General features: G+C 41.3%; 1 protein-coding gene across 2 annotated transcripts in view; it reads left to right on the forward strand.

Annotated features, from left to right (window-relative positions):
* The window catches only part of DCLK1 (doublecortin like kinase 1), a 331,152-nt gene that overhangs the window by 286,904 nt on the left and 17,940 nt on the right, over nt 1-26,308 (forward strand). For both annotated transcript variants that reach the window (XM_026493126.4, XM_026493127.4), the window contains exons 12-16: nt 5,006-5,139; nt 6,874-6,951; nt 7,325-7,421; nt 9,226-9,306; nt 20,020-20,133. In XM_026493126.4, the coding sequence (XP_026348911.1) occupies nt 5,006-5,139; nt 6,874-6,951; nt 7,325-7,421; nt 9,226-9,306; nt 20,020-20,133 (504 nt within the window). The remainder of the gene's footprint in view (nt 1-5,005; nt 5,140-6,873; nt 6,952-7,324; nt 7,422-9,225; nt 9,307-20,019; nt 20,134-26,308) is intronic.

Below are 26,308 nucleotides of genomic sequence, written 5' to 3' on the forward strand. Positions count from 1 at the left end.
CTGGAAGTTCATAACCCAAAATGTTAACGATGGTTATTTCTAGGTGTCAAGATCACGGGTGAGCTTAATTCCTTTCCCTCCATAATTATCTGTCTTTTCTAATTTTCCTACAATGACATGTTGGGTATTACTTGTGTGACAAAAATGTAACACGAGTTTTAAAAATGGCAATGACACTGAGTTCCCACAGTCTTCGCAAATGGCTAGTATGTGCAATAGCTCCCAGAATCCAGAATGTGCCTGTTGCCTGGGTCTCACGGCAGCTGCAGCGAACTTTCGGATAGTTTCATGACTATTTTAAAGTGAGGATGAGAATTGGGTTTCCTGGCGTCCCCACTCATCCGTCATCTTCCCAGATATCTTTAGAGTAATACTCTGAAAGCTATTTTATTTCTGCTTCTGATATTGTTACCTCTCTTCTGACTTCTACACAATGTTGACTCTTCTTATTTCATTTAATGTTTGATTTCACAAAGATTTTACACATAGGTATAAAGTGGGTTTGGTTTTTTTAAGAATTTTTTTTTCCCGGGAGGTTTAATTTTAAAGCCTGTGGACCCTAAAGTACATTTTGTGAAATAATTTTCTGCATTAATGTTGTTTTACTTCACTTCTTCAAGATTAAAGATTTAGATTTAATTCATTTTCCTTAGAAGGGACTGTAAAGGCCATATTCCCTGGCCAGAGGAAAACCAGTGTCTTTTTTTAAGGGATACCGTAGTTGTGAAAAAGTAAATCGACTTTTTTTCATGGCTTTGTCAATTTCATGCCACTTTTGTTCAGTTCTATTTGGTGAAATTATTTTTTAGTACCTATTGAGCTCCTCTGTGAAAAATATTTCCGTGGCTATTAATGATTCATTAGCCAGCATTTCAACAGGGTTATCCTTGAATTCACAGCAACATTGAGAATTATGTTTGTTCCAACACATCTGCTATGTTAGTCAGCTTTTAGTTCTCTATTATGGGAATCTCAGAAACCACTTGCCTGGGCTCAGGTTATCTGTGAATTTTCATATTATTTTATGGTCGCCAGCTGCATTTTATGACTATATATTAAATCTTTTATTTTTTCAAATAACTTTTCCAAATGGTCTCAGTTTCTAATCCAAAGGAAATCAGGCCTATGCCCAAACATCTACTGTTCAGCAAGTCCCAGCTACTGCAAACCCCAAATAAATGAAAAAGAAACAAAAAGAAAACTCTCCTTCAAAAAAGGAACAACCCTGTGTAAAATGCCAGTGTGCCAAAAACCTAATACCTGACCTTTCCCTGTATCTATTCTTGGTGGGACATGCCTTCAGCTTTTAATTGGAACCTTTTTCATAATTGTTGCCATTTAACACATTTAGTCTGTCAAATCATGGGATGTCTTTATAGCCATATAATAAACCCTAGAGAACAACTTCTCTGACTGTAGCCATCTGCAATGAGCACAAGAGTAGCTTACAAAATACTGACAGTCTTTATGATAATAGGATACATATGGCAGCCCACAATTATGTGTAGCTGCATTCAATTAGTGTTGTACAATTACACCGTTTTATTGCTTAGTTAAAACAGTGAAAGCACTACATACTGGTAATTTGCACTAATCCCCGTCTCTTTAATAGCCCCTCAGTGTTTAAAATGTGGGGGAACATCTATAGTATTTAAAGGGCTTGGGATGAACATTAAATCATATCTCATGTTGTGAATACTCATTGATTGACAATCAATGTACTCCCGCCTCACTTGTGGGTCATGTTTTATGGAGGCTTTAAAATACAGTTACAGCAAAGAGTTCTTTTTTTTTTACACCAGAACCCCACTTGCTGGATCGGGCTGCCCAGGCCTGTGCTTGCAGCCTGTTAATGTCCCTCCTGGAAGATGGTCAGGACCAGGAGACATGCAGAGCAACAAAGTCAGAATCGATTCAGGGAGCGGTATAAGCCAAGGACTCCACATTGGAAATGTGAATTTGTTAGAGGCTTTTCCAACTCCTAACTTTTAATTAAAAACTTAGTTCAAAGTACATTTATAGCTGCCATTTGGGAAAATACTTTGGGGAGTTGGTTTTGTGAGTGTGTGTGTGTGTGTGTGTGCGCGCGCGCGCACGCACGCGTGTGTGTCTGAAACAGATGTATTTAGCAATCTGTGATTTTAACAGAGTTTTCATTACATTTTTAAATGGCCTCACTCGGGCCCCTCTGTAAGTGGCTTGGTAAGAGATAAGGGTGAGCCCAGCTCGGGTTGCAGCAAGTGCTAATGGGGAACCCCAGTTGTGAGGTGGGCTCATTATACAGCCTAGGAAAGGTGCTCTCCCATTGGAGGAGAGGAAACGCTGGAATATATTCTTCTGTATTCTTCTCCCAAAGTGTTGACAGAGAAAAACCCAAAGCAACCTTGTTTCCTGCCCTGCCTGACAGTAAGTAAGTTAAACAGAATTCCAAACGAGAGGCCTGGACATTTATTCACCTGCAAAAACATTTTGCCGAAGCATTGCTAATGTAGTTGTGTCTAGAAATGTTTTCAATTACATGGATTAGGCCTTTGTCTCTCGTTCTTATTGTCTGTCATAAGCGTCACGTTAACGTCTTTATGTTCATGAAAATGCTATAGGCTTTTTCAAAGCAGAGGAAGGGGACATTGTGGAAGTGATAGAGATAAAAAGAACATGAAAATGATGGATTCTGTGTGTTTTATTTAAATGCTGTTGGTTTATTTAAAAGAACGATTACTTTTATGGAATCTTAATTTTCTTTGTTTTAGGTAAGATTTTTTTTGGTGTTTTTTTCCTCTTCGGAGTTGAAACTTTGAACTTTATGGTTCAGTATATTAAATATAACTGGCATATGGCTGTATGTGAGGTGGGATTCCTATTTAAACCTAGACGCTCAAAAAGAAAACCTTTGCTACATGAAGGAGAAGTACGTGGTCATATTCAGAACCAAAATGTGACCTAGGACTGGATCTGCCAACATCTCCTTTCGCCCAACTTTTGAATCAAGTTAGGTGATTACAGACAGTATGTTTAGAGGAGAATCGTAAAATTCCTGCGTAAATGGAGTTGTGTAATTTGACATGTGCGCAGCCTCCCAAAACACGCTCGCTGGATGTATGGACCTAACAGAACATCGAAGCCAGAGATTATTTTGCATTTTAGGAAGGTTCTTGCTAACAAAATGGAATTAAGGAAGTAAACAATTCTGCTCTGGGTAGTAAACTAGATGACCTTCTAGATGTTTCCATCTCAGCTTTCTGTTCATGAAAAACATTTGCTTGTCACTTGAATGACCGGAATGGCTGAGGTGCTAAGACTATGGATTTCTTTTGCCCGAGAACGTGTAGGCTGGGATGACACTGTGTTTCGCAGCTCTAATGCCTCAGAGTCCCCAACTCAAACTTGCTCCTGCTGATGGGCTGGAGAGCTGCTTTGTTAAAGGAGGGAGGTCAGTGTCCATCCTCGATGACAACCGGGCAAAGCCACATCTACGAGGGACACACCGCGGTCTTTGCCCTGACAGCCTACGTCCAGGTGACCCCGCAAGCCTCTGGGCACCTGCCCAAGGACCCAAACTAGATGGTGGTCAAGCCCTTAAGGGGAAGACTCCATGTTCTGAGTGTGGAGAAAATGTAAACAAATATTTTCTGCCCAGAAAAGACACAGTCTCTCCAGAAGGGGAGATCGGACTCCCCGGCTCTGCCAAAACAGGTCCAAACGACCGATGCTGGTGCTGCCGCTTAGCTGGTCCAACTTCTGCACTTTAGGCTACGGGGAAATGAGAAGTTAATCTGCCTTCTCCAAAGAAAGGGAGACGTGGTGTGTGGGCGGTAGTGGCGCTCCTGATGTGTGGAGATGTGTCTTGCTGGGCAAGAGGTTCAGACTGCTGTCTCAACTACAGAAGATCACAGGGCCGCAACAGACCACGCGGGCTTCAACGTGCTGGGGGCATTATTCTGATGTGCATGGAAAACTTCACCATTTCCTCAAGGCATCTCCCGCCTTTGCTGGGAATACTAGCTTTTTACTGTGGTTTTCTTTATCTTATTGATTCCAACGGAGGGCCCTGAATTAGAATGCTGAATGCCCTTTGATCTTTCCTTTGAAACAGTAGAAGTTGTTCGGGATACTCCTAAGAGCAGACCCGTTCGGTTTGATCATGGGCTGGAATTAAAGCGGTATAAATACTTGCCTATGGTCACATGCATCCTTTTCTTGATTTGTTGGGTGAAAGACTAGAGACTTTTACTGCCTTAATAAGGAAACCTGGACGGAATGCTGACTCTGCACCTGATAAATCTTTCCAAATTGCCACAGGTGAAATGAAATGTTAATATCCCTTTCAATTATTAATAAAAAAAATGTAAATAGATTTTGTTGGAAATGTGGGCCACTGAAAATAAACTATTGTAATATATGTGTAGATTTTTTTTTCAATTACTAAAGAACTGTATTTTTAAAGCTTCTTACATATTCACAGAGAGGTAATTATTTTCATAAATTGGAGGTACTGCACTAGAGACTTTCTCTATTTCATTATATTACACAAATCAGTTTTAATTGTAGAAAACATTAAATACAGATAAGCAAAGAAAAAGAAAATCTCCCATAATCCTACCACCCGGAGACAGACATACTAACACTGTGTTCTTTCAGACATTGTTCTTTGCACGTATTTTTTTCAGTTTATGCAAACCAGTCTGAAATCTGTCCTTACTTCTCCCAAATAATTTATTTCAATAGCCAGAAACCCACATCACCACGTTAATGGTCATGTAGCATCCCACTGTATCAACATTCTGTCATTCATTATTGAATTTCCGTATGCTGGCTGTTCACCCTGTTTCCAATTCTGCAGTAATTTAAAAAAAGATATTCTTGTGTGTATATCGTCGCATAATTGCCTGTTTTTTCCCTTTATGATAAATGCCTTAAATTTAAACGGCAGTGCCCCTCGTTCCTTCAAGAAAGAGCTTTCGAGCTTTTGGTTGTAAGGTGATTTCACTCTTTTCTTTTACTTTAGGTGTACGAACACCAAGATGGCAGCAAATCGCTGAAGCTGGGTGACTTTGGGCTGGCCACCATTGTAGACGGCCCCCTGTACACAGTCTGTGGCACCCCGACATACGTGGCTCCGGAAATCATCGCGGAAACTGGGTAAATGCTTCCCGTGGTTTATTGGAGTGTTGTGATTGCCAAAGAGCTAGTCTGCTTCAAGAAAAGGAGAAAACAGCTCTGTCCCATCCAGACAGATTTAGCGATCAGATTTCTTTCAACTCTTTTTTTTTTTTTTTTTAACTTTAAAGTGAGAGCCATTTTCTCTGTTTCCCCAATCAAGTTGCCAATTACGGCAATCTTGTTCAAGGCTTCCATGTGGCCTTTGTTAAAGGTAGAACAGCAGCTATTAACCCCAGAGTAAAAAATGTTCGGACTAACAGAGAAACATATAGCGATGGTAATTAACTCGCTTTTGGATAAAAGAAACAGACGCTGCTGTGTGCCATGATTACAGTCTCCTGTGGGTATTTCTCTCAGCTGTCCTTATTCTCCCGTCCCAGTCTCATTTGGGCTCTCTTGGCGGTCCATTGATTATCTGTGCGGCACAAACACCCTTAGGCATCAGAGAGCCACTGGGAATTTTCTGGTTTCTGTGTGCAGCAGTATCAGATGAACGAAAATCTCTAGAATGGGGGAAGAAGGTGGGTGGCCTAACATTTACTAAGGACCTACTCTCTGCCAGGCCTTAAGCTCCTTTATTTTGTTCTTAACTCCTCCAGTAGATGGTGTGAATCCCATTTTGCACATGAATGATCTCACTGCGATGGTTGGGTATCATGGAAGCTCATGACTAGATGGTGGTTGAGTCAGCATTTGAACTCAGGGCTGTGTGAATCTTACCGGGATCATAGGCGAAGTTCTGAAGCACTAGCCTCATACAAAAGGATTGGGGAAGGGTGGTGCAGCAAGGGGAGACGGCCCTACTTTTCCCCCTCAATGAGGGGTACCCACCCACACCTAAGGGTCTAAGTTGTATCCTCCCCTGTGAGCCGTCAGAGATAGTTTTACTGCTTGACCATTGACCAAAAAGGCAGAGGAACAGAATAGATGAGAAGGGAATGCCAATCGGGAAATCCCTAAGGTGGGATGTGGGGTAATGAAGCCTTTTTTATTCACCAAATTTGAGTGAGCTGGGAGCCCACATCTGTGACCTTGCCTGACTTCCCTCAGAGCATGCTGCCTCAGGTATAGCTACGGTTTCTAGTTTTCTACCGTGAGTACTCTGACAGCCTGCCAGGAGGGAGGGGCCCGGGGAGGAGAAAGAGGATTGAGTTGGGCTCCTGGAGACCCTGGTTGGAACCCAGCTGTGCTGCCACTGACTGTGTGATCTTGAGCAAAACTATTTACCCCTCTGATCCTCGGTTTTCTCCTCTATAAAACAGGCAATAATATCCTGTGTAATGTAGAGTGTTTGGAAAAACAGCATAAGATAACGTAGGTCAGCGCTTTACAAATTGGAAAATGTCCTATATGTAATTATTTTTTCTAATATGGGGGACTTAGATAGTTTCAAGGGTCCATCCCTATCTTAAAATTGATATGACTACAATAAACCTTTTTGATGAAACCTCTCACTTACTGATACTTGGATATGATCCTAGGCATGTTTTACTTCGATTTTTATTCATATGTCTTTCTCTCTCTCTCTCTCTTATTATCTTTTCCTTGAATTCCGTTTGGCTGGAGGGTTTTAGTTTAGTGTTTGTTGTTGGGTTTTTTAATTTTGTTTAGTTTGGTTTTTGGTTTAGAATAGTAGAGTACTCTATTTTGCCAATGGCCCGTCATTTGTCCTGGCCTGACTTTTGCTAACTCTAATGTCGCTTACTTTTGCAGATATGGCCTCAAGGTGGACATCTGGGCGGCTGGTGTAATCACGTACATCCTGCTGTGCGGCTTCCCTCCCTTCCGCGGGTAAGGGCGGCCATCTTTTATTCAGCTCCGACAAAGCATTTCTGTGTTCTCCGAGTTATCCATTCTGCCTTCTTGCACAAGGAGCCCGAAGCAGGAAAGGAACATAAGAACTTCACTTTCAGTGCCTGTTATTTTTCCTGTGTTGTACATACTCATTTACATGCCTTTCATAAATCTTCCTCATATAATTTAAAGACTCGTTCTTTCCTAATTGTCCAAAACAGTTCCATACTGACATTTTAAATGGCTTAAAAACCCACATTTTAAACACGTATGGGGAAAGGAAGGGCTCAAATGCATAAAAGTGAAGAGACATATCCCGGGTTGCCATTTTAGTGCTGTGTTTTTTCCTTGTTGTGGTTCATCTAAACAGAAGCGGTGATGACCAGGAAGTGCTTTTCGATCAGATTTTGATGGGGCAAGTGGACTTCCCCTCTCCATACTGGGATAACGTTTCTGATTCTGCAAAGGTGGGTTTCCAGTGCCTTTCCTTTTCCTGAGAGTCTGTGTGTCTTAATGCAATTATTGATTTTGACTCATTTTGTGCAAAGAGACCTAATGATGTTGTAAATACAATTTCTGTCCATTGTGGTTATAATTACCAGGTTTTCCAAGAGTTCATGGTCGTCAAGTCAACTGTTTGTAGCCATCCCAACTTATCAAGTGTCTCTGTTTCCCTGGCTTCATCGCTCCCTGTTGTCACTCCAGTTACATTGCTATAGCCTCTTCTACACCAGACCCACACTAGGCCACCTTAGATTTCAGCATAGCTTATGACTTTACCTCTTTTGGGTCTCGACTCACTTTCATCCTCTCAGGGAAGCTTTCCCAGGACACCCTGTTTTCAATTGCAGCTTTAATCTACCTAGCTCACCTTATCTTCCTCATCTGCTTTATTTTTCTCTGTAGCACTTACACCCACATGTCCTTCTGGTATACCGTCTAACTACCTTTCTCTGTCTGTCTACCTTTCTAGATAGGTGGATATATCTTACTTATGTCATTTGTTTTCTAATTTTCCCCCACTAGAACACAAATTTCATCAAGACAAGGATTTTTGTGTATTTTGTTTATTGCTGTATCATCAGTGCCTATGTAGTGACCAGTATATAACTAGAGCTTAACATGTATTAAAATGAATGAATAAGATCAACCTCCAAGAAAACTATAAAAATGTTACATGGAGACACTGGTAGAACTTGAGATAAAAAAGAAAACTTTTTAACTGATTCCTTAAACTTATGTCTCCAAGCATTGACTTAAATTTTTGAAAAACTGATGTTGAGAAATAATTGACTTTTGATTATTCAGTGTATATGCCTTTCCTTTTTCTGTGTCCTGAGTACGATTTCAATTTAAAACCTGAATTTTTCTGTGGGGGTAGAGGTATTTTTGCCTATGAGCAATTCTCTTCAGGACCCTATCTACCTCTCAGTGCTGTCACTCATAACAAGAGAGCTCAAAGTCATTGACAGATAGGACCTTCTCCCGCACCCCCATGCCACCTGGCAAAGGGTGTCACACCAAATAGTTGCTTTAATAAGTCCTGGCCCATGTTGGAAAGTGAATGAAGGCCTTCTTGCACAAAGGAGCCTGAAGCAGGAAAAGAACATAATGAGAACTTTAAGGTAGAATCTCTACATCAGTGGAAATAAATCATCCCCATCACAGAACGGCCCTCAGACCCCATGAATGTAAGGAATGGGATAACACATATCTAACCATTTTGTTACATGGGAACTTCTAATCCGAGTGGACAAAATGTGTGACAGACTCATCATTAAAACCCAAGCTGTGCTTTCCTGGCCCAGATCATTTTGAACTCATGAGGAAGTCTCATTAATTTCAGAACCATTAAATCATTTGCCTCTTAATAGTTCCATTTTATTGGTATTGATTGATGTGGAAATTTTTGAAGCGATGTTAACAGATTTCTATATTAAACTAACTTAGAAATCTGCCATTAAAGCGCGAAATTCTAGACAAAGGAATATTAATTCTTTAACTTGTATAATTTCTTCTCTACTAAATGCTCTTTAATGAAATGTATTCTAATCTTCATTTCATTTTTTTTCTCTCAACCATAAGCCATATATTTGTAATTCTAGGTATTCACCTTTAACTTCTAAAGGTGTTAGATGGCTCTGCATAAGTTGAGTTGATATATTTAAAATTTAGAGCTTTTCCAAACTAAAAGAGAACTTCCGCATATGAAAATGCTCAGAGTTTTGCCATAAAAATGAGACAAATGGACTCAAACGTTCCCTTCCGCAGGAGCTCATCACCATGATGCTGTTGGTCGATGTTGATCAGCGATTTTCAGCTGTGCAGGTCCTGGAGCACCCCTGGGTGAAGGTAAGTGACTTTCTCCTTTCCCTACACGTACTCCGAACGTTCTTTCTAAAACTGCAGATTTCCTAATGATATCGCCTCCTTTGTAAAGTGTCGTGTTCGGATTTGTCCCTCCCCCGCAAACATGCCGGAACAGTGACGGGATCTCAGACTTGCTCCTCTGATGCATCCGTGCTGACGTGTGCTCTCATGCTCCCTTGCACAGAGCCTTTCATTCGATTCACATGGGGCTGCCTTCTGACTGGGGAGGTGCACGCACGTGGTCGCCAGCCCCCGCCCCAACCTACATTCTGAATACATCAATAAGAGCCGATTTTCTGAGTCAGTCCTGCTTTTGCATGATTCCCACCAAAAATACAATTGACCCAAGGGTCTCCACATAAGCCTTGAAGTTGCAGCACTTCTCAATCTTGAATGCGCTCACGAGTCACCTGGGGATCTTGTTAAAATGCAGATTCTAATGTCGTAGATGTGAGGCTCTGAATTTCTAAAAGCTCCCAGATGCTGCTGCTGCTATTTGAGTACTAGAGTCTAATGATACATCTTTATGAAAGAATTCTCCAGAGCACAGTTGTTATAGTTTGTCCCTATATCTCTCTACAACAGATTGACAAGGTTTGTTTTGAATCTTATGTAATAAATATGCATGGAGTGCTTCACTTACAAAGTCCGCCCAGGACTCTTTTAAGCACCTCACATATACATGAACCGATCCTGTTCTTCCCAACCACTGTATAATCTAGATACTACCATAACCCTCATGGACACATAGAAGCTCTGTACCTTGGTTTAATGTTCTTCCCTCCAGAGTAGAAGACAGACATTTGCATGTAGAGATGGACATGAGCACAAACAGAACAAGAATAACATGGTTAGCGCATTGATAGAAGTTTTGCCAACCTTTCTACTGCTTCGAGTGGTCTGGCTGTGAGTTGAAGGCAACAAAATGTCCCACTTCTCTAAATTACCACCATAGCGATGAGTCAAGTATTTTTCCCCCCAAATCACTAATTATAAGGGTAAGGTATGATTGAAAGCACAGTGTTGAGACAGACTACATCCGAGGGGACAAGAGCTTGGGGTCTGGTTCATGCTCTGCTACGTGATGGCCATAGGCTGAGTTCTACCACTTTATTTTATTTTTGGGTTTTTTTTCTTTTTTTTAAATTATTATTAACATATCATGTATTATTTGTTTCAGGGATACAGGTCTTTGATTCATCAGTCTTACACAACACCCAGCGCTCACCACAACACATACCCTCCCCGATGTCCATCACCCAGCCACCCCATCCCTCCACCCCCCTCCCCTCCCGCAACCCTCAGTTTTGTTTCCTGAGATTAAGAGTCTCTTATGGATTGTCTCCCACTCTGATTTCATCTTGTTTTATTTTTTCCTCTCTTCCGCTTTGATCCTCTGCCTTGTTTCTCAAATTCCACGTATCAGTGAGATCCTGTGATAGTTGTCTTTCTCTGATTGACTTATTTCTCTCAGCATAATACCCTCTAGTTTCATCCACATCGTTGCAAATGGCAAGATTTCGTTTTTGGCTGAGTAATATTCCATTGTGTATATATACCACATCTTCTTTATCCACTCATCTGTCGATGGACATCTGGGCTCTTTCCATAGTTTGGCTATTGTGGACATTGCTGTTATAAATATTGGGGTGCAGGTGCCCCTTCAGATCACTACATTTCTATCTATGGGGTAAATACCCAGTAGTGCGATTGCTGGGTCGTAGGGTAGCTCTATTCTAGCACTTTATGTGTAGAGATGTAAAACAGGAGAATATTTATGAATGGTGAATGTGTGTATAGATATACGGCTAAGGTTTGTTTTAAGTATTTTCATAGAGCAGAGCTTCCCAATTGGTGTACAAGTGTATAAAGATATCAATCATCTCAGCCCTTGGCATAGTCAGGCAGGGCAGCTAGAGTCTAGACGTAATCACCTCCAGCCTCAAAACCTTTGCTTTTACCCCAGGGTGCTAAACAAAAGTTCTCCTTTCCTATGAAGTGGGAAAAGTTAGGAAGCATCTTGGGTAAGCCTAATAATAAACCAGTGAGATAGGCAAAGTGGGTATTCTTGTACCCATTTTACAGATGAGGAGACAGGCTACGGTAAGTGACTTGCCTGCAGTAGCAAAGTTTATGACTGAGCCAGAATTTGCAGCCAGGTCTCCTCACTCCAAGCCCATTTGCTTGAAAGTCCTATGCACCACAATCTATCTACCCATCCTTTGTTATACATGACAGCACCGTGACTGTCGCAAAAGAATGCATGCGTACATCATATCGTTATAATGATTGTTCATACAAGTTAGCAACAACTTCGAAGAAACTTATCTAGGTCATGGCACCTTTCCCTTAGCTGTTCAGGGGGGAGAGGCACGGGCCAGCTGCAGCCTTTCTTGGTGGCAGCCGTTGGTTCTGATTGATCTATGTGCTAATTAGAAGCCCATGATCAACAAATTGTCAAATTGCATGATAGCACTAGAAACAGTGGGACTATGACCACGTAGAATAAGCCAGAAAATCAGAATTTGAAATGTGGCCTTTGAAGGCTCACAAAGAGCCATAGAGGAAAGAGATTTCATAGGCTGCAAATAGCCATTTTAGGTTTTTAAATACATTTTCCTCTGAGGGCCGCTGCCTGCCAGGCCCGCCCTCTGGAAGTTCTGATACAACCAGACAGTCATAGACCCGGGGAGGGGGGGCGGCGGCGCCAGCCAGCCTCTGGGTGGGTAGAGCGGTGCTGTAAAGGATGTCCTAGAAGGAGGAGCCGGAGCTGCAGCCTGGAGGAGGCTGGGAAGGGGATGCCCGCAGGGGCGGCTCTCCCGGATACGCAAATTTGCTGTAAGGTAACTTTGTGGATGTGAGCAAATTTGTCTATATATTCGAGGGGGCTAGAATGCAATTGGAAACAGCCTTACCCTGATTCCAAACCAAATGACCCTATATCCATATAGATCCCAACTCCATGGGATAAAGAAACAAAGTTAGGAAGACTTTTGGCTGTTACCTTTGAAAAACGAGGTTGCTCCTTTTCCTAAAGCAGCATGGACATGTCTCAGTGGTAACCTTCTGCTTCCTCAACCTGCTTTGTACACATTTTTACACATGGTCCCACTTTGCTGATAATTAGGCTCCCCCACTCCCTCTAAAACGTGGACTTCTGCTGTCATTTTAGTTTTCCCTCTGAGATTTCCTAAAAGCAAGGATAACATCTAAGGAATTAACTAGGAGATTTTAAAAAGTACCCTTTCTATCCTTCTAACAGACCTTAGATTCTGAGGGAAAAAAATATTGATGTTAGCAGAAACTTAAAAAAAAAAAACCTAAAAAACCCCGAAATGTATGAAATGATTGCTTAACTTTTGAAATTGTATTTATGTAGTAACTAAATCAGAAAAGGGATTTTTGTCCCAAAAACGTAAATGAAAAACCATATATAAGCTTTCACAACCAGCATTTAGTGTTTGTCGAGATCTCCAAGTGCAACAAATGAACAACCAAGAAATCAAAAAAAAATAAATTAGACATTTAAACGGAAGTCCATTTAACAAGACATTTTGCATTTGGTGATCAAATTATATCTGATCACGGCAGAAAACTCTACCTCAGGGGGAAAGAGGTAATAATAATTATCTGAGCCCTGAGGAAGTCGTCAGAAAGCATTTCCTGTACTCTCATTTGTCCTAATTTTCTCTGTTGCTTATACAGTGACCTTTTCACTTGGTGCCCTTGGAATTGAAAAGGCAGTCTCTTATGAAACAGAGCGTAGAGCAATAGAATCGGAAAATCTAGTCAGCCAAAGTCACTTGTTTTAACCTTAATCTAGGCTTATTTTTTCATTCACTCCGGGTGGGAATCCCACTGTGCTCCTTGGCATTCTGGGCCTCTGCTCTGTTATCGAAAGAATCATGAGCGAGGCCTCTTGGTGGATTATTCTAGCAAACCCGATGGGCAAAGGCAACATCGATGTGCAGCCAGGTGTCTAGGAGAGGAATGTGAGCTTCCGGAAGGAGCACCAGCTCACCCTCCTGTTGTAACCTTGGGACAGTCATTTCACTTCTTTGAACCTCTTCTTGTGTCTGTGAGCTGAAGATAATAGAATCAGCCCCTTGAGTTGTTATGAGGATGGAGAAAGGAATATGTATTTGAAGGGTCTGAGAGGACAGTCTTTAAACACTAGTACTGTGTAGATACTTGATACATATTTGGGGAATGTAAATTGTGATGGATGTTGGTGTATGAGAAATTTGATTAAGGAGAACCTTCTCGTCCTCCCCCCTCCAAATTCCATTGGTGTACCCCCAGCTCCACAGAGATAATGTGTGCATTATCCGCTCCGTTTTCTTCTGTAATATCACAGCTGTTCCCTTTACTGTGACTACAGAGTACCGACAGGGATTGTCCTGGCTGAAGTTTATCTACCTTAGTGCTTATCTGGTGGAGAACTACAGGATTTAGGCATGAGGAGACTGAAATAGGCATTAATGCATCTTGATTATTCCAGGGACTGGGGAGAAGGTTGGGTCACTTTCCCCAAAAGGACACTTAATTGATAGAAATGTAGGTTAGTGATAAGTTCATAAACGTAACTGACATGTCCCCCCCCAAATTCTTATTTGTAAATAGGATTAAATTATCACCATTGTAATATTCCAGATGTCTTACTATTATTGCATTTTTATTTTCAAAGTGTTGACCTACTTTATCCCATGTTATTCTCCCGATACTAGGGTAAAGGTCCATCTCAATGCTACAGTTCTATGAGTTTATGTTTTACCTCCAATTATTTTCCTGATTTTACTGATGAGGAAACCAAGCCTCAGAGAAGTATCTAGCATAAAGCTTAGTGGAGTTTCTAGCACCAGGTCTGATGCCTGGATTTTGCCTCCAGAGATTCTGAATGAATTGGTCTGCGCTGGCATCTGGGCCAGCATCAGGAATTTTAAGAGCTCCCAGGGGATTATACTGTGAAACCAAGTTTGAGAACCTCTGTCCTGGTGGAAAGAATGGGTTTAAATAAGTCAAGTGTAGGTATTTAGCCAATTCAAGACTTCCTATCACCTCCCTGGCCTTAAAATTTTATTTTACTTCATTTATCTCACCTATCAACTCTTTTTAAAAAGATAGTATAAATAAATAAATAAATAAATAAATAAATAAATAAATAAATAAATAAAATATTACTAAGCCAAGATATTTGGAAAGAATAAAGAGAGGAAGAAGAAAAAAATAAAAAAATAAGAGCCGGAATAATCTACCGAGGTATCCCGCGCTAACTAAAAGCAGCTCTCCCCACACAAAAATGTATATGCATTCATCTTGTGCTGGCAGAATTTGTTAGACATTAAGAGAACCCCCACTGATACTGTAATAATAAATAAAACCACCTATTGCTATTCATAAATTAGAAACGATGACATGGAATTCCACTTTCCATTTGGGCATCTTACCCTCTCCCTTCTCCGAGCTAGATCTTAATTTACTTCACATTTGCTCCCCCGGTGCAGTGTGAGGTGTAGACACGGAGGATTCAGCGGCCCAAGCTGAACAGAGTCAAAGGTCCTGGGCGCCAAACAGCTGGAGACAGTTAGCAAGAGTCAAGAGGCCAAACCCTGCGATGCGAAATGGAGCTGCTATTGAAGAGTATTCTAATGTCCTTGAGAGATTATGTAAAATGAAATCAGGATATTCTGGTAGTAAACTTCTCAAGACTGCTGTACTTCTCATAAATTCACAGATATTATTAATAATAGAGTCTGGTAACGAATTGACTGCAGATCAGACCCATGACTCGAAAACAAAAATCCATGAGGGAGGAGGGTTTTCTCAAGCATGACCCCTGGAACGGTTTCCCTGAGGAAAGAGGGGAATTCACTCCATGGAGTGACTTCACATCCAGGCCCCCACACCTCCTCCCCACAGCTGCTCCCCGACATCCGCTGGAGAAATGGAGACCAGGAGGCTAGGTCTCCTTCAGACAGCTGTGAGAGTTCATTTTCCATTTTGCAAACTAATTTTGTTCTTGTCAGTTGCAATGCTCTGCCAAGTGGTGGATGGGAATTTCTAAATCAAAAACCACTAACCTCAAACCACAACCAGCCCGTGTCAAACTTCAGAAACTACTCCCAGAAACTACATACCAGAGCGTATGGTAATAATACTGTAACTATTTGTAACGTACTGCCAGGTTTGTCACGTTTGGAAAATTCGTAGCACATTTTTGGCACACAATCTATTCAGAATAATGGTGATAAAGATGTATACGTAAAAATGTATGTTTTTAACGGCCCTATTTATTTTATTGATGCAAGACAGTAAGTTAGCTAAATCTCCATCATCAATCTGTATGCCTCAGGTACAGATTAGATCCCTGCAAAACCAGTTGTTTATGTCTTTTAATCCAATTATGCTCAAAGCCTTCCAAACTGATACAGAAACTCCGCAGACTTCTAGATGCCGTGAGGTGCGCCTGTGTGTGCGCATGCGTGTGCGGGCACGCACACCCTGTCTACCTTCTCTGAGATACCTTATTTCATTGGGGGAAAAACAAAACAAAACAAAACCCTGAAACGTTTTAAGATTTATGAAGTCAGAAGCATCTCTGACAACTTGTGAGGGTTGTTGCAGGACTTTCAGTGCTTCAACATGAACTAATAACCCAAGGGAAGCCGAAACCTTCACTAGAATTTAAAGCTGGAGGTCTGAACCCTCAGGACCCAACATCTAAAAGAGTTGCTAAGAGTCTTGACAGGAGATCAGAACCAGGACAGAGCTGGGAAATAATAACAAAGTCCATTCTGAGGGTGGTGAGAAAGCGAACTCTTAGCTCAGGAACTGGCAGGGGGCCAGGTAAAGGACAGTTCTGGGTAAGATGGCGCCCCTGGTGGGGAAGTGAGGAGATGGTGGTGCAGCCCGGGATGAATCGCCCTCAGTAAGTCAGGAAGGGGCTGCTCCTATGGAATCCTATTTGTTCTCTCTCTGTTTGCACCGAGCCTGTTCAAACAGTCTGTGTGGATCCCAGGACCACGCTGTGACCCAGTGCAACTTCATATCATCCTGTGTCAGCCAGGCCTTCTGCTGCTGCTGGTTCCACAGAGGATTTGAGAGCCGGGCGGGAGCAGGTCACATTGCCGCATCCCAGATTAGTGGACATCCAGTCTCTCCTTGACGTAAAAGTCAACTGCCTTCCACTGGGCCCCCTGACGTGCTCAGCATCCCTTTTACTGCCCTCCATGCAAATGCTTCCCAGGCTCCACTGAGGCCTGTCCGGATTGTCTCTGGTTTTTCCAGTCTCTCATTTAATCCTTCTTTCTCCTTACCATCGTGCTACTTTCATCATGGGAAAGAGGACTCCTCAAATCCTACCATTTAACTTTTAGGGAGCCCCTTTATAACCAATGCCATGCTAATGAATGCTCAGTATGGATGCAATGTGGTGTTACGGAAAGAAAGAATACTTTCAGACCTGGTTCAGTCCTGACTCAACCGCTTTCTAGCTGTGTGACCTTGAGCAAATTACTTAACCTTGCTGAGCCTCAGTCTGCTTATCTTCGGAATGGTCCTAATAATGCATATCATCATAGAGGATAATCTGAGACTAAGGGGCTCGTATGTGGTCTGTGTAAATCACTTGCCCAGGGCCACATAGCAGTTTACATCTGTGTCACCTTCCTCTCCCTGCCTTTCTCTTTTATCTTTGCTCCCCTCTACCTTCAAACTCGGGCCTCACCCTTTCTCTCCTTACTTCATCATGCCTCAGGTAAACCTGCACCTCCCCAGGGCAAACAGCTTCCTTTCCCTTGCATCTCTGCCCCTCACTCTGATTGGACCCTGTCTCGTGTCTTCCATCTCTTCCTTTCCGGAAGCTTCCGATCCTTAGACAGCAAACATGCTCAAAGTGGTGTTGTCCTAAAGAGAAAAACCTTCCTTCAACTCACTTTCCAATTATGTTCTTCACATTTGTTGATAATCTAAAACTCATACAAATCACTTTGCCTGAGCCAGCCTGGAACTCTATTAAGAGATGATTCCACATACAAGTATAATCTTGGGGGTGAGGCCCAACGGGGAACCCCTGTATCAGGCTGCCCCCTTTTCCTCAGGCAGAGCCCCAAACTATGCCAGATACATGACACTAATACTTGGAAGACTGTCAGGAAAGGCACATCATTTCATCCCTTGTCAAATGTTTAAATACTCCCCAAATTCCAGAGGCCTGCTGTTTCATCCACCATTAAAAAAGCATTTCACTCTTGTGTTTAAAGCTCTAGATTGCATAATTCTAATTCTTTGTGAGTGAACAGCAGTTAGTCCTCCACACTCCCGACCCGTACACCGCTCTTAATAAAAAGCATTGTTTTTATTCATAATGGAGACTAAGGCTTCTATCTCTGGATCTTTCTGGTAGTCCTTTGAGGCCAGTCTTTTCCTGTTCGTTTTTTTGTTTTTTTTTTTTTTCAGCTTTCTCCATCATTATCCTCCCACATACTCTTAACTAGAGATAAACTGGTTAACTCATTCTTGGGCAAACAGGCCTTGAGGTTTCCCACCTACTCCCATCTGTACACCAAAACATCGGTTCTCTCGTCACTAAGGGTCAGTTGCTCCTCCTCATTGAGGACCAGGCTGGATCCCATATTCCTCGTGAAGTTCTCTCCATTCACAACTGAAAATACGTCCTCTCTCCTCTGAACTCCTTCCGTGTTTCTTGCTAAGCCATGAGGCTCCATGCCATATGACAGCTCTTTCGTATCTTGTCCATCTGCTTTATTATTTGACATTATGTGTGCGTACTTTGTCTCTCAGTTAGCCCGCAAGGTTCTGGTGGGCAGAGACCATTTTTCTCCCGCCCCCTGCCTTCCCTGTCATAGCCTGGGACAGGGTAAGTACTTCGTATGTCCCTGTTTCTGTTCCCTCCCAAGTATTATCCCACTGTTACCCTCATTGACCTTCACTCTATTTCTGACTCTTTTCATGATACGGATTTTTAAAAAATTTTTGAATTCACTCTGCAATCACTGGAAAGCATCCTTCCTCCAGATTTGATTTCAGATGTGACTTAATAAGCATAATAATGGCTCCTTCTTCTAGCCATTAATAAATCAGTCCAAGAGTAACACAAATTGAGTATCCACTGCAAGCAGGGTGGTGAACTAAGGGCTCATATTAAAGATCACAGAAAATGTGGGAGATGTGATACAAAAAGGCAAGAGTTCAGAATTGATGATATATCATATATATATGTGTGTATATATATATATATATATATATATAAAACCCTGAACTCTCTATATACTTTTGCATATATAAGTTATATATATATATGAAATCACCAAACACCAAAAAGAGTGTAAAGAGTACAAATATACATAATGAAAAAACATTAGAAGTTTACAGAAGAATCATTTTAATGAATTATGCTTCGTAGAAAAATGTTTTGGAACAGGTGATTTGGGCCCATGTTTTGAAGGAAAAGAGAGGCCACAGGGTCCATTAGAGCAAAGCCCACGCCTCTTTTTGCTCACCATCTTTCCCCACAACTAACTGCAGTGCCTGGTCCCCTGTAGACACGCCCTTCATAGTGGCTGAATGCATGAATAGCCAAATCCTGAGAGAAGGGAAGACTAGGTTACTTGGAAGCGCGAGCATGTTATGCTAGGGAAGCAGCCATTTATTTTCCTGGGTGGAGCCAAGAAATAACATGCAACATGATGGAAAAGAAAGAGAGCAGGAAAATGATGAATGGCATTGAAGTCTTGCCAGGAATTTTGGTTTTAACAGATAGTAACAAACACTTTATTATCCCTTCATTCATTTATTCCACAAATATGTCTTAAACATCTAGCATAGTGCCAAAGCACTATGCTGAGACCCGAGGGCTCTGTAATGAGCAGAACACAGTCTCCGTCTTCAAGGATTGGGCAGCCTTTTCGACATGAGCTAGTAAGCGGTGGCACATACTTGCGGCTCTGGTTATTGTTATCCTAACAGTATTTAGCAAAGGGGAGCAATCTGTCTAGCTTCCATCATAGACAGCTCCAGTGGAGAGCAGAAGCCTTCGTTAAAATGAGCCTCAATGCAAAGTACGTCAAAATAACAGATGATTTGAAGGCAGCAAGGAGGATTGAAAACTTAAGGAAGAACTTTTTGCCTGGAAGGTTGTCTGGGATTATAGAATGGTCGATTGAGGAGCTGTGGAACCGGCCTGAGTTTATTTACCGGCCCTTGCATGAGCCCAGGACTGTCAGTTTCCTCGTGTTGAGGTCTGAATGATGGGCTAAGAGGATAAAACTCTTGATTCAGGGGAAAAAAGAAGATGTTTACATTGATTTTTTGTTTTTGTTTTTCAGATTTAGCTTGCCCTTTGGTGTATGTCCTTAGAGCCCTGGCTGAAATCAATTTTATTAGAAACCAAAAACAGAAATAACAACTTTTCATTTAGGGACAGAACTCTGGGGGTCAGATGACGCAGCAAATTAATTTCGGAGTGGATGTAGAAATGAACGAGACTTCAGGGCCCTACTTCCAACAACGACGTGTACTGAAAAGACATGGGTTACTTGATTTCCGAAATTTTAGGAATTCTAAGATCCCCGCTTGTTACTGGAAGATCGTGGCCACATTTTCCGTTTATCTCATTTTTGTTTTCTTTTTCTCCTTTTTTTATTTCTTTCTTTCTTTCTTTTTTTTTTTCCCCAGGATGACGGCCTCCCAGAAAATGAACATCAGCTGTCAGTAGCTGGAAAGATAAAGAAGCATTTCAACACAGGCCCCAAGCCGAACAGCACAGCAGCTGGAGTTTCTGTCATAGCAGTAAGCATCTGAAATATCCACCTATAACTTTTTAAAAGCAATCCACCTAGGAGACAGGCATTACTCAGGAGATTCCACCCAGAGACAGCAGAATGGGTCATTTCTTTAGACAGCTCGACCATTTAATGCACTGGGGGAGGTTGGGGGCTTATATATATGATGTGTTTTTGCTGAACATTTCCCTAGGAGTCACATCATTATCCAACACCTCCAGGGTGTCTTGCTGTGTATATTAATTTCATGATTTATTTTTTTAAAGCAGAAAACCTCCCCCACAGTGGACTCTGTGCCAATGCAAACTTTGGGGCTCTGAGAAAAAGAGTTCCTAGTGTCCTTTTGCCAGAACCTGGAGGGAGAGGGAAGCTGAGAGAGACAACACGGCAGAGAGGGAGCGGAACACCATAGATCTTTGTACGAGCCCCAAATGAAAGCCAAGACATAGCAGAAGGCTTAGAAGGCTTGCGCAGTAAAACTGAGCTGCTCTGAACACCCGAAGAAATAATGGTGTCTTGCTCCTTAGAAATTTCTGTTTCTAAAGTTGAAAGTCTTTTACCATTTACCATTTTATTGATGTGGCTGCACAAAGAATTTTTTTTCCTGTTCTATACATGCAGACATATACTATATGCAATTTGATAGCAGCTCTAGGCAAAGATTAAATTGGGCAGAGAAATAACGAAACCTCATACTTCCTGGTGTCATATTCTAGAGTAAACATATTCAAGTCCCAGATTACTTGAGTTTTTAATAATTTCCCTTTTTTTCAGAGTATGTAAATGTTAACAGCATATTCCATATGAAATCACTGGAGCTGTTTTCCTTTTCTCAACAAAAAACTCAGACACTGCAGTGTCGAATTTTTAAAAAGCGTATTCGCTACGAAACAGTACCTTATGCTCCTGAGCAATGCTGAATGTTTTACCACTTCTTCGGGTGCTGTATTCCCTTTCTCTTTTTCTTTTTCCGTTGTACTAGAGCTCCCGATAAACTAAAGATAAATAAGTGACATATTCGATACGATCCATCCCAGATCTGGGTTACTAAGTATTTGATAGGAGCTTCCAGAATTTGCAGGTGGCACAAATGTATGCATACACTTTCTTGTACTGTTTGCATTCCATGTTTTTGGATTGAACCCCTTCCACAGTGAGTTCCGAGTGAGTAACTGGCTCATGAGCCCACTCACGGCGTTAAGTCGAACGCAGACTCTTTTGGATGCTCCTCAGTGCTGCCGAGGGTTTACAATTGCAGGTGGTTCTTCTTGCCCCCTCTCTAGTTTGTTCTAAGGAAAATCAGTGTAGAAGTACATCGTCCTTCATGTCTGTTAGATGTCAGTGTTCTTTGTTATCAGCTAATGTTCAGTCAGTAATTGGGGGAAGTAACAATCTCATGGCGATTCTCAACTAAACCAGACCTTCTATACTCTGTTTTCATCATTCATTCAAGATACAAGTCTATTCCAAAACGTTCGATTCCACAGTTTTCTTTTGGAATGGACTGCCAGCACGCTTGTCCATGAAAAGGACTGCTTTCCTGCTCCCGCTGAGGGCTTCACAGCTGCTAGAAAGGGGGCTTTTCCACCTTCGTCATTTTGTTTTTGTTTTCGTTTTTCTTGGTCTTTTATTTTAATTAGTCTTCAGTTAAGTTTGCCTTGGTTGCTCAATAATGGTTTGTTCACAGTATTCTGGAAGTCTTATAATGACTAAGGACAGGAACTTCAGGGCAATTTTCCAATGGATAGACAACACAGATTTGAGGAGAAATCCTGCTTGAATCAAACCGGGATAAGTTCTGAAACCGAATCCATCTGAGTTTATTAAAACTTTATCTAAGTAGGTGTCAAAAAAACTCCAACTAGTATTTGAAGATCGAGGTCTACGGATTTTGTTCCCCTTAACGATCGTGATTGGACCATTTTGAACGCCATTCCATATCAGTTTCTCGGTTCATCACTAACATGTTTCCATGGAAACTGTACAAACTAGCAATATACTCCTAAATTGTAAAATGGACGGTGTAGGGCCGAGTTACGCCTTAGTTGTGTGCTTATTGAAGCTTCTTTATTCACTACAAATGTAAAAAACATTATCAACTTAACTCAGACTCAAAATAATTAACTATTTGGAGAAATATCTGGAAAAGTGCCTTGTCCACTCTAAAGCCCGATTCACATGTTAATTAGAATCGCTAGTATTTCAAGCATGAAAGAGAGCACGACTGTACATTTCAGGGGTCGTTTCGGGAGAATCTGGCCTGCCATGCGCCCTCTCCAGAATGCTTTTCTCTCATAGATGTCCACACCCTCCATTAGAACCTGGGAGAGGTCACCAGCGGCAGGGAGGGGTGGGGATCAGAAGTTGGCCAGTTTGGCTGCCTTCGTGATTAACTTTCAGAATAGCATTGGATAAGTCAATTTATACTCCACAGCAGTTTTCCCATTCTTATAGGGCAAAGACTAAGTCTCAGGGGACCATCACAAGAGAAAGGAGCCCTGGCATTAAATAATACAGTTGACCCTTGAACAACACGGGTTTGAACTGCACAGGTCCACGTAGACATGGATTTTTTAAAATAAATAAATGCAGGACTGTAAGTGTATTTTCTCTTATGATTTATGAATGACATGTTCTTTTCTCCAGCTTACTTTATTTATACAGTATGTAATACATACCCAAAATATGTGTTAATTGACTGTTTATGTTATCAGTAGGCTTCCTCTGGTTAGCAGTAGGCATAGTAGTTAAGTTTGGGGGGAGCCAAAATTCATACATGGATTTCCGACTGTGCTGGGGGTCAGCATCCCTAACCCTCTCATTGTTCAAGAGTCAACTGTATTCCAATTCAAACTAAGGTTTATCTGCAAAAGAATGATATTCTGCTGTGAGGCAGAATATAAGCGGTAGATAGGAGGAATATCTTTCATAAATGGTGCTCTCTGTCATCACCATTTGGCAATTTAATAATGCAATAAAATTATTAATTCACCTACATGAAAAATTCCTATAATTAATATAATTTTGTAATGGCTCTTATTGATAGATATAGAAAAAAAAACTGATTGCAGCATAAATTTCATTCAGACACAATTTTTTCCCCACAGGCATGTATGCTCTCCCCAGAGGCTATAAAATAATGTATTTTACTTTAACCTGCCTCTACGGAACTGATCGTTTGGAAATTATATACACCCTTTAAAATGAAAAATTCTATTTAGAATGTTGTGTCCATCAGCTTGTATTTTCAGGAAATCAACAATTAAATCATTAGTCTTTAACTGGCACTTCTCCTTCCTTAGTTAGAAATGTAACTCCTCACCGGAGGTCAGCAATGCTTATAAAGGAATCGGGGCACTTTTTCTTTCCTAGAGTGACAAAGGGAAAAGAGCGAGCATGCTGTCATACCAGACAGGATCTAGTCACAGATGTAATTTATGACGTGAGCGTAGTTTAGCAAGCGCTCATGGTTCCGAACCTCAGTGTTTTTTGTTCCTGTTGTCATTTTTTTCTTCTCTGCTTTCCACCCCCTCCATCATTAAGACCAAAGAAAGGACAAATGATAACTTTATAGTAAGGTTGCAAGAGGTCCTCAAGTTGGCCAGGAGAGTAATTACCAGCTGGAGGCTCGCCGGGATCCTCCGGCCCTTCTAAAAGGAGAAAGGCTGTTCTGACATTGAGGTCAGGCAACGTGATTATGGAAACCCATTGCCGTCCTCATAACTGCAACACTCTGCCTCTCAGAAAGACTCCTTTGTCCCTTTACTACCTTTCCCAGTAGTTGGGAATTAAAACACACACGCGCGCGCCCCCTCACACACACAAAACAGAACGGAGAAAGGGAAACAAAAGGTTATTAAAATGCAATTTATAGACATGAAATGGAATTAGAGATGACATTTTAACGGTGGACTTCTTGGGAGCTGAGGGAGGGAGGAGGCATTATTAGATTTGCTCAGCTTGATGAAGAACCGATGACTAAGATGTCAGTTCCAATTTATTTTTTCTCATTTAATTCTGTTTATTATTTTAACCGATAATTTTCCTAATGCTTTAAAGTTCTTCTTTTGCATTTTGCTCATGCAAATGGAGCATTTCCATCTAATTGAACAAATCCATACTAATCAGTGTGCAAATAATTGTGATGCTGGGAAGCTGAGTTGTACACGGAGAGCCCGTGGCCCTGGCGCATTCCCGTGTGTCCTGTTATGGGACACTTGGCCTGTAGATGGCAACAGAGGACTAGTTACTAAGTAGCCAAGTCCGTGAACTGAAACAGAAGCGCGGGACTTCATGACTCCCTAACCGCAAGGGGACTTGGATTTCTTTTTTTTCTAAATGAAACGAAATGCAATTTTTTTTTTTTTAGGATTAAAATCTCACATTGCTGTTCTGTGAACACTGGGATAGCCTAGTTTATAATCAGAACCCCAAACCCTCCAAGCAGTTTTTAGTTTGAATGCCTGGTGCCCCAGCATGTTTTTGCAATGCCTTTGTGAATTCCGAAGTAGAAACTGTCAGCAGGGCACCGGTACCACACTTGAAAGCACTCATGAGCGTCTCTCTAAAGAAAAGCGTGCAGGTTGCCTCCTCTCATGGGCGGAATGGGGGAGTGGGCATACAGCATGATAACTGTTTTCCAGTTTGGGGACTGAATCTTTCCTTCCGAGGTAGCCAAAGGCTGATGTCTTATTCCAGGATGAACAACTTTGAGGACTTACCCTGTCTTCTATTTATTATACCCTTTTGTTAACCGTAAGCACTTAAGTGTACATATGCATTTTTAATATACAGTGAAAAGTCTTTTTCCTTTTCTTTTCTATATTTTCAGAGCGAAAACTTACTGACTGTTTTATATTATATCTTTTTAGTTCAGAAATGTAATTAAGATTCACCTTTAAGAGTAGCTCTGCTTTTGAAGATTAACTCTTAAAGAAAGAAATCCAAACTGCTGTGACTTGTGAGGGCTCTTTTCATCTTTTATTTCATATGTATGAAGCCCTCAAATTTAAGCCTGATGGGGTAAGATGGGGAGGAGGGAGTCCAATCTGCTTTCTCTTAGGTGGCTAAAACGGATTTCAGCGCTTTATTTAATTGTAACGCATTTTCCGTTCTATGGCATATGAAGAGGTGTTTATATCTTTTGAAATTGAGAGGACGTTATTAAATGTGCATTCGAAACCTTGTCTGACAAATTAGATCTAGTCTAACAAATTGGCCTCCGAGATATTCATGAGGGATTAGTGTCTTTTCTTGCCTTTTTATTTTCAATGTGCAGATTTAGGATCTTAGCTAGTCACCCTGCAGAAGAGGCATCGTGACTATCTCTCAGTATGTAGCCAATGAAGAACAGCTTGGTCTGGAGTCGTAACTCTCTAGCACAATGTCGATCCACTGAGTTGCCCCCATTTCTCTCTGCTCAGCTGGACCACGGGTTTACCATCAAGAGATCAGGGTCTTTGGACTACTACCAACAACCAGGAATGTATTGGATAAGGTATGAGATGGTGCAGCTCAACAGTCAGTGTTTCCATGGCAACGTGCTGGCAGTCTCCATTAACCAGTTCCTTCAGTGGATAAACATGCTTTTGATTTGTTATCCAGTCCATATGCTGCTTTATCAGTTTCATTTTAATCTTGATTGAGATGCCACACCCCCTCATTCCTTTTTTTCACCCATTATTCACACTGACATTTGCCAGCTTTCTTTCCATTGCACATGCTCAGTATCAATTTTCCTTACAGTTAAAAGGACAGTATATTTAGCCTTAATGCCAAAGCCTTTTCCTGATGTTGCTAATTAAAACAATGATTTCCGGTGCTCTTCTGTCCTGTAACAAATGGAAGAACAATAGTGCCTTAGTGTACGTTCTATAGAAGTATATACTGTCATTTTAAAGTCATCAAGCCCAACCTTGACCTTACTAGATGGATGAAACAATGCATTTACACGTTAGCAGTAGAAGCTCCTCGAAGTACAATGAGCTATAGAATGCATTGTGTGTGTTGGTAAGCTTGTGTTTTCGAACTCTCCACCTTTTTGTTTCGTTTTGTTTTCGTTTTACTGTTACCTCTCTCCCCCTGGAAATCCCTTTATGTACTAGCTATTGCATGAATTTATTTTTCAATATTTGGTAACTGTCAGACTACTTAGCTGGCTTATCTGCAGAAGCAAAAGGGAC

Source organism: Ursus arctos, unplaced genomic scaffold, assembly GCF_023065955.2.
Source record: "Ursus arctos isolate Adak ecotype North America unplaced genomic scaffold, UrsArc2.0 scaffold_10, whole genome shotgun sequence".
NCBI lineage: Eukaryota > Metazoa > Chordata > Mammalia > Carnivora > Ursidae > Ursus > Ursus arctos.